The sequence below is a fragment of the Benincasa hispida genome, chromosome 1, assembly GCF_009727055.1.
Source record: "Benincasa hispida cultivar B227 chromosome 1, ASM972705v1, whole genome shotgun sequence".
Taxonomy (NCBI): Eukaryota; Viridiplantae; Streptophyta; class Magnoliopsida; order Cucurbitales; family Cucurbitaceae; genus Benincasa; species Benincasa hispida.
Window position 1 is genome coordinate 8,269,407 of NC_052349.1, and position 9,343 is coordinate 8,278,749.

At 32.8% G+C, this 9,343-nt stretch overlaps 1 protein-coding gene across 1 annotated transcript; it reads right to left on the reverse strand.

Annotated features, from left to right (window-relative positions):
* Positions 1–489: 489 nt before the first annotated feature.
* Positions 490–4,250, reverse strand: LOC120084747 (rhodanese-like domain-containing protein 4, chloroplastic). The gene is made up of 8 exons (XM_039040586.1): positions 3,479–4,250; positions 2,967–3,069; positions 2,793–2,873; positions 2,410–2,490; positions 2,258–2,332; positions 1,785–1,865; positions 1,445–1,657; positions 490–889 (listed from the first exon to the last, which is right to left on the reverse strand). Exons 1-8 carry the CDS (start codon positions 4,123–4,125, stop codon positions 842–844), a joined length of 1,329 nt encoding a protein of 442 aa, XP_038896514.1. The 5' UTR covers positions 4,126–4,250; the 3' UTR covers positions 490–841.
* Positions 4,251–9,343: the final 5,093 nt, after the last annotated feature.

Genomic DNA, 9,343 nt, shown 5'->3' on the forward strand with positions numbered 1-9,343 from the left:
AAAATTTCATAAGATTGAGACCTCAGATCTTCCGTTACCATAGACATTTTAAAGATAAGTGAACCCTAGAGCATAAGAAAGGGTAAATGTGATTTCAAATTAGCTAAACTCAGAAGCTGGGAGAGACCAAAAAATAATTCTCACTGATAGAGGTCTCCCCATGATTGCCTTTTTTTTATTATTAAATTAATTAATTAATTAATTTTTTCTTTTAAAAAAAAAAAAAAAACTTTTTTTTCTCTTTTTCTTAAAAGAAATGATCTGGGTATGGATTTATTTAATTTCAACATTAAACTCACAGAAGAAGACTTCAACTCAAGCAGATATGCTCAACAACCAGCTCTCCAAGCAAAAGACACTCATTATTCTATATGAATGATTCCAGTTGTTTTGAACATTTCAAAACCTGAGGGAAAAGAATTTAAAAAGAAAAAAAGAAAGAAATCATGGCCCCCTTCAAAGTTAGGCAGAAACCATGTTCTTATACAATTACCACTTGATTAAATTCCAACTATCAATTCCTAGTGATTCATGTCATACATCTGTTCCCCATTTTGGTTTCTTTAGTGAAGGTGAAAAAGTATGAGTTTTTGGATTTGGAAAATTCAATCTTCACTAGAAAAGTTTGAGGTCAATGTTGAGAGACACTCAGCAAATAACTACAATTTCATTTGACTTATAGTAGGAAAAGCAAAGCAAAAAGCAGCATACTTTTTGGTGAGATTAAGAGCACGGACTCAGTCTGTCATCCACACCTTCTTTCAACACTAAAAAATATGGAGCTCACCCACCATAACTCACTAATATAGACTCTGCAATTCCCAGCTAAATTACTCTGCCATTACGGCTGTGATGGCGTAGGAGACGTTGGAGGCCTGAAATCGGGATACTGCAACCAGAGATAAAAACATGGAGATTTAGAGGTAGTATATATGTATCATGAATGTCATTGACAGACAACAAATAACTCTTGTGCCTACGGCCAAGAGTTAAGTATTAAAGCACCCATTTTGGTCTTAGATTAGAACCATAATGTTTGATGTCAAGAATATCATCAAACTTCGAGTTTTGAGTAAAAGAAAACATGGCTTGAGTTACTCCTACGTGCTAAAGCCGAACTATAAGGAGGTGCTTGACGTTCGTGAACCCCACGACTAAAAAAAACATCAATTTTATGTCTTATTAACTCTTTACACTATCGGTTCCATAAGTTCACAACTCCATTCCTAGCCTCTAACACCTCCTAAAAGATGTCTAACTCCATTCCTAGCCTCTAACACCTCCAAGAAGATGTTTTGTTGGAAGCCTTTATGTAGATGGCCATATGGACCAAGCTGATCTAGGAAGTTGACAAGTTTTTCCACTTTTATGAGATGCAATCTACAACTAGAAGCTTGGGAAGAAAAGAGCAAAGAAAAGAAATACTCATGGACATGAGAATTACAGAAGGATATGGAGAAAGCGGCCGCGAGATTTTAGGCAATGATTCTGCCTTTACTTCTTGTTTGGCAACCGAATTTATCTCGGGAGCAGGCTCTGCAACAGCTTCTGCTTTCTGTACAGTGTCACTGGATGTTGCAGCCTCCACAGCTACCTCTGCTGGTGCAGGAAGTGCCTTGCCAGTAGCAGGTAATGGTAATAGAGCCTTTCCAATGTCCTGAAATTCATAGATAGTTTGATTGTAAAACGGATGGGATTATGAGATTGTAACTGTAGCAGCAATGTTGAGATTTATAAGTAGGCAGATTAAAAGAATGAACTTAAAAAACTTAAGTATCAAGCACCTTCAACTCATCAACGAGCTCTTGTGGGGCGACCTTGGTGTTTAAGAACTCGTCAACTTCTTGTAAAGTTTTCTTCCGATCCTATTGCCAATGGATTGAGGTCAATCATACTTAAGTAACCAATTCCGATGTCACATAATGAAATGGCAGTGAGGTTATAGCACGATGTATTATCGTCTGAAATTCGAATAAAAGAGCGACTTCCCACAAGAGGTAGGCAATATAAAGTAGACGATGTAGAAAAATGTATAAGGCTACATAGTCATCACATTATAACATTAACTACATGATGATGCTGTCTCGAATTATGCATTCGATGTCTAATTTTAGTGGTGAAGAACTAAAGGATGCACACATCTTGGAAAATTTTGACTGTCATCTGGCTAGTTCTTGTTCTTTGAAAAGGATTGACATCCTCTTTCTAAGCCGTCTTAGTGGTGAAAGCAGCATTAGGATACAAACATCCAACTCACCTCTGCATATAGGAGTTTTCTGCTCACAAACTGAATGATTGCAGCTGAACCCAGAAGTTGGAGAACCGTCTCCATCTGTTGAAAGAAGTAATTTAAGACTTGTTATTATTGATTCTCTGTTGCAATTTCATAGGCAAAGGATATGAGCCCACCTCAGTAAAAGCCAATAAACCTACTCCAGTAGCTGCTGCAGCAACAGCAGTAGCAACAGCAGGCAGACCTTCAGAATCCTCCTACAGAAATTTCAATCAAGAATTTGCTCATTTCATGCTTTTTAGGACACTTTTGAGCAAAGAAGATGAAGAATATTATCAAGATATGGAATACATTTGCTACAACAATCATGCTTTTCATTGTAATTATGATATTTCAGAATGATGGCTGCTTTCTATATCTACATACATTTTCCCCACCTAAATGTGCTGTTTAGAGCCATGAGAAATTCATCGTAATCGGCTCTTATTGTTTCCTATCAATTTAAGCATTGGTATGTAAAAAAAGGTATAAGTAAATAAATTGAAATAGAAATGCATACTCCAAATGCGCCAGCAATGGCATCTGTTAGACTGCTAAGACTCAAAGTTGACTTCGGTGTTAACCATGGAAGACCACTATTCTGCACAAGACACAGATCCAAGTAAGAACCTCCTAAATATACTCAAAGATATCTTTGAATGAAAATATGGAAACTAAGAAGAATGGTGATAACCGTCCATCCACGAGGTCCTTCTGCACCATCATTAATAGCAAAAGCAGCTTTAAATCCATTAACAGTTACCAACTCAGCAACGAGTTCGGAATTCCCATCATATCTGTCTTCCAACAAAATGTAGACAGATCATTTTCATACATATGCTTACAGAGTAACTATGATTCTGGACTAACCACATGGTTTCAATCTTCCATAGATCACAAAAGATCCTTACATTTGCTAAATGTAGTTCATTGATCTACATTCTTGTTTTCACTAACCAACCAATATATTTCCCTATCGGTTTGGCGTGCAGGTAAATGCATCCTGATTGATTTGTGAACTAAAAAAACCAATTCTTATCTTCAAATTAGTGATATGGCTTGAGGGTATCCATTAGACTTGTCGTTGCCTTTTCAGTTAACACCCATCACAAGGAAATACATGATTGGTAGTTTAAATAGTTAACTCTAACAAACCATCAAACAAGGCTCTAAACTAAGACTAAGTTAACAAATGCAAAGTCTTACTTGTCTAAAATGAACAATGTGGTATTTTGTGGCTCCTTGAACTTCAAAGCAAGCTTCTTCAAGAAACCTGGCTTATCTTCACCATTGTAAGTAATGGACACAGGTTTTTTACCCAAGCCCTTAAGATCAGGGCCACCCACTTTCCTTAATTCAACTGGCGATCTAATATCAAGTAGCTGAGCATTAGAATCCTCACCCAATTTTGCATAAGCACTTTTAGCAGATTCAACACCCCATGGCTTAGATTTTCCAAGAAAAAGAGAGAAAATCAAAGGGAGAGCCAAAATGGAAACACCACCAACAACGATTCCAGGATTCTCTGTTCCAAAATTTATAATCCCATCAAGAACCCCATTTAAATCTAAATCCCCAGATGAGGAAGTGCTCACAGATTGTTGGAGAGCTTCCTCATATGTAAGAGCTCCAGAAACCCCAGCATTGAATAACGAAGATAAGAGCAGTAGACTTCCTTGTAAGCTTCTTGATGAACAAAACCCTTGTGGGACTGGTAAATTTGTGGTAAAACTAGCAAGATTTGGCAACTTGAATGAGGAAGAAGATGGGATTGGGGAGATTTTTCTGGGTTCTCTTTTTCTGTCGGAAAGAACAGCCAAGGGGCTTAAACTTGCTGCATTAAGGGCCTCCATGGCAACTTTCTGAAGCTCAGAAAATTGATGAGAGAGCTTCAACAACCATAACAAGTAAAGGGTTCATGCCAATTTGATTGTTTTTTTGGTAGGGATATGATTGAATGGAGGGGATGACAAGGCTTAGCTTGAGGGCTCTGTGTTTGTTGGCAACAGAGTGCTGAGGTGGAATGGTTGATGATCTGCAACCAATAAGAATGTGACATGTAGCAGGATGAATTTTTTGTTTGTGTGGCTGAAAATTAGAGTAGAAAGGTGGGATTTTCCCTAATCCCATTGGAAGTTATATAGAAATTCCAGTACAGTAGTACTACACAATGAAATTACATGGTGGGAGTGGGAAGAAGAATCAATGCACGTACAGACTGTAGTAGTACAGTATTTGAATTGAAAGGATAGTTTGTAGTAAGATGAAGTGGAATAATTAATCGATTTAATGTGCTTAAAAGATGTAGTTGTTTGTTTCTGATGGTGTTTTTCTTCCTCTGCTTTTTCAAACAGTCAAATTTCAAGAACAAGATGGAGAGTGTCAAGTGTTGACTGGAATTCTAACAGTCAAGTTTTGGAACAATGGTGGAGTATTTACACTATCCCCACCTCACTTGATTCTAGTCGAAGTCCACACTTTTTTTTTTTTTTTTTTTTCATTTTCAATTTTTTTGTTTTGAAAAGTTCAATGTTAAATATCAATAATTCTATCACTCCGTTATAAAGATATTGGAATTAATAAATCATTTTATTTTTGAATATATGTATTTGAAATTTTGTTTAATTTTATATTAGTTCAATTGTAATTTACTTAGTTAGATATTTATATTATAATTTAAATACTAAAACAATAATTTTTTTTTATTCTTTACAAAAACTATTTCTCTTTATTTTCTACTTTTTTATAATAAAATAAAGATTTCTATAAAATTCAGTTATAAAAAGATACAATAAAATAAAGATTTCTATACCTTTGAGATTTAAAAATCTTTATATCCTAACTATTATAAAAATTGTTTATTTTATTATAACTTTTTATTAAAAAAAATAAAAAATTGAAGAAGAATAGTTTTTGTAAAGAATAAAAAAGTTAAATAATTGTTATTTTAGTATTTAAACTTTAATTTAACTATCTAACAAAGTACATTTTATATATAACTTTATTTTATAAGTGAATTTTATAGAAACCATTATTTTATTTTAAGTTTTTTATTTAAAAAATAGAAGAAAAAATCTTATAAATAAAAAAAATCCTAAAAATATATACATTTTATAACAAAAAGTTTCAAAAGTGCTCTTTTGAAATTTGTGTAAATATTTTTAAATATTTGTTTTTTATTTTTAAAAACACCCCAAAATAAAATTAAAGAGGAATACTTTTGTAAAGAGTAAAAAAATAAACAAATATAAATTATAACTTAACTGTCTAACTAAGTCAATTGTAATTGAACTAGCATAAATTCAATTAAAAAAAGTCAAATATATTTATATCCGAAAATAAAATGTAGTATAATATATGTTTTTTTTAATAGCAAAGTGATAGAATTATTAATATTTAGGATTCAAATTTTCAAAATAAAATAAAAAGAAAAAAAACATGTGTGAGTTGGACTTTAACTCAGGTGGAGGTGGGAAAAATGCTAATACTCGACCACTATTCCAAAATAACGTAAAGAAGTACTTGCAAGTAGTGGGATTGATGAAAATTATTAACTTTAAAAAAAATTATTAACTTTTTTAGATTTATTTTTAAAAAAAAACTAAAATAGAAATTTCTAATATCATGGACCCATTTTTCAAAATAAAAAATATTCATGGACTCAAACAAAACAAATCTGAAAAATTTTATGAATTATAATCGACTCTTCAAAATTTAAAATAGCAACAGTAATGGAAGTTTAAGAAGGAAAAAAAAATTGGGAGTTAGACTATTACATAAAATGTCTAATCTCTACCAATAATGTGTTCAATACCTCCTTAAATTTTTAAAAGTTTTTAATAGATATAACGATTGCAATTACACGTCAAATAAATCTATAAATTTTAAAATTTTCAATAAATCCTTAAATTTTTTATTTTATGTCTAAAGAGTCCTTGACGTGTTCAATATTAATTAACAAATTTACCGAACACAATTAAATTTTGTTTCTAATAAAGATATTAAACATTTAATTTTGAGTTCAATTGATTCATGAATTTTTTTTAAAAAATGTCAAAATGATCTTTTTGACACAAAATTAAAAGTTGGTGTATTAACTATAAATCAAAATTTAAAATTTATTAGATAGTTTTTAAAGTTGAGAGATTTATTAAGCACAAAATTGAAAATTCAAAGACATATTATTGAAGAGATCGAATCCTGTAGTAAAAGGGTTGATCGCTTTGCTTTCAGTTTTATTTTAGAATTTTCAATATAGAATAGAAAACATAGCATGCATTCACAATGTAGCAAAGGTTAAGCATGAAATAAAAGTTAATTTTACAAAGAAAAGAAAGAATTCACTGCAATTCTACATTCCAGAGAGCCCAAAGAGAATCTCCCAACAATTAAAAGACTTTTAGACTCCTGAAGTTGCACACTCCTTAAAGATACAAGTCTCTTGAAGATACAAAGACTCTTCCAAGACTTCGACTTCAAGAACATCACGCACTTCGCTTCTTCAAGTCAAGCATACACATTCAACTGAGAGAGAATTAGAGGATCAAGTACTAGAGATCGAACCACATCTCATCAAATCAATATCAACATCAACACAAGTTCAACTCCACAAAACAAGTTTCTCAGGAAATTTCATGTGAACAAATTGGCACGCCTAGTGGGACCATCTCTACCTTTCATCTATTTCTCTACAACAAAAAGAAGTTATGACATCTAAAAATAACGCTTCCAAAACTTCAGGCGATGTTTACATGAGAATAATTACTTGAAGTCACTCCTAGGAAATTCAATGATCTGAAGAGTTGCCACTCTTTAAGGTCGCAAAGAATATATGAGACATTTGTCGTAATCAACAAATAGTGGGATTGTCATCAAAGGGAGTCCATTGTCTAATGAAGCTACTTCATTCTGAACAATCAATCAAAGAAACATCATAACCCAATATAATGTCAGTCGTGATAACAGGCATGGGTACAGATGAAAAAAGAATGGTTGAACTAGAAAAGAAGATGAGCATGCTAATGAAGGCAATAAAAAAGAGAGATTATGAAATCAATCTCTAAAGAGTCACTTCAAAGTCGTGATACTTCTGAATCAAACTAAGCACCTATGTCAAGTATAACAGTAAAAGGAAGACAATCTTGCAAGAAAACAGAAAAATACAATTAATTTCAATTGCTTCATTATCAAGGAAACAATAGCAAGATATAATCACAAACTCTATCTGGGCCCAGTATGGTGGTCATTCTCAAAGTTCTCTCTTGTATTCTAAACCATATACAAAGAGAATTGGTAATTTAACAATGTCAACTAGATACCAGTCATCTGAGTTTCAACAATTTGATGGGAAGAGCAATCCAAAGCAACATATTGGTAATTTCATCGAAACATGCAAAAAATATTGGTATGTGAAAGGATTTATTAGTCAAACAATTCATTCGAACATTAAAAGAAAATACTTTTGACTGGTACGCTGACCTCGAGTCTGAGTCAATTGACAATTGGGTACAACTTGGAAAAGAGTTTCTAAACCGTTTTTACAATACAAGAAGAATAGCCAGTATGTTCGAGCTCACCAACACCAAGCAACAAAAAGGTGAACTCGTTATCGATTACATAAATCGCTGGAGAGCTGCAAATCTGGATTGCAAAGATCGTCTCACTGAATTGTTTGTCATTGGGATGTGCATTCAAGGCATGCATTGGAGACTTCTTTACATTCTTCAAGGTATAAAACCTCACACCTTTGAAGAGCTAGCAATTCATGCACAATATGGAGCTAAGTATTACTAGCCGAGGAGACAAAAATATTTTAACCCCTAACGTAAAGAATGAAGAAAATGATGTCGATGTGACTTTATAAGAATCTACGGTTGTCAATACAAGCCTTCTTTAGTTGTTTCTCAAAGGAAAAGACATGAAACTTGAAAAACAATAAGAATATGAAATACGTTGCTTAACTTTGCAAGAAAGATAAGAAAAAGTCTATCATTTTCCTGATTTTGACATTCCTGATATGTTAGAACAACTACTGAAAGCAAGGTTGATATAGTTTCTTAAGTCTAAACGACCGAAAGAGATACAAAAATTCGATAATCCAAACTATTGTAAGTATCATCGAGTCATCGGTCATCTACTAGAAAAATGCTTTGTTCTAAAAGTGCTAATTTTAAAATTAGCTCAAGAGGGAAAATTTGAACTAGACTTTGATGAAACAACTCAATCAAATCATGCTACAATAACAACAAATAGTTATAATCAAATAAACTATACAAGTTCATATCATATCAATGTCGAAGAAACCAATGATTGAGCAAAGAACTTCTATCTTCGATCGTATTAAGCCTTCAACTACTCGATCTTCAATCTTCCAAAGATTGGGTATGGCCATGAGAAAATAAGAAAATCAATGTTTAACGTTTATTTCCATTTGAACTACAACTTTCAAAAGGCTGAGTATCTCCACATTTTATCGTCTCAAAGTGACAAGCGATCGACATGAAACAAACCTTGAAAGCAAGACCATTTCGTGAAGCAAACAATGATGATAAAAGTCACAGCCTTGTCCCTTCATGCATGAAGAGAAAGTTGTTTGTTGTCATAAGTATAGAAAGTTCCTTAACTGTGAAGCCAAAACTCATCATATTAACGAATCCTACAAATAAAGAAGAGGGTCAAAACCATGTTGCAAGTAAAAGCTTTTGAAATATAAATGTAATAACACTTTATGTAAGAGTATAAACTGCATGATGCTCGCCTACATAAGCTTAAAAGGTGAACGACCATATGTGTAATAAAAAAAAAGGTTTGAACTATGTTCTGACTTGATCCCTTACTTCAAGGGTACATAGGAAACTTACAAAAATTTAAGTTGAGTCCATAAAATATTATCACCAAAAATAGAGGTATCGCAACCACCTAATTGTGGCATTACAAAATTGATATTGTTCATCTTCAATGAAAAATGAAACTCCAAATTGAAGATTTTCATCTTTATTTGAGGCATCACAACAAATTGGGGTGGAGCAACAAATTCAAGATGTCCATCCCTAGTAAGATGGTGATATAGTA

Excerpts from the sequence above, each read along its gene's own strand:
- LOC120084747 (XM_039040586.1), bottom strand. The coding sequence starts at position 4,125 with ATGGAGGCCCTTAATGCAGCAAGTTTAAGCCCCTTGGCTGTTCTTTCC. Across the intron at positions 3,070-3,478 it reads ACATTGTTCATTTTAGACAA|ATATGATGGGAATTCCGAAC; the intron begins GTAAGACTTTGC and ends GTTGGAAGACAG. Across the intron at positions 2,333-2,409 it reads GTTTATTGGCTTTTACTGAG|ATGGAGACGGTTCTCCAACT; the intron begins GTGGGCTCATAT and ends TTCTTTCAACAG.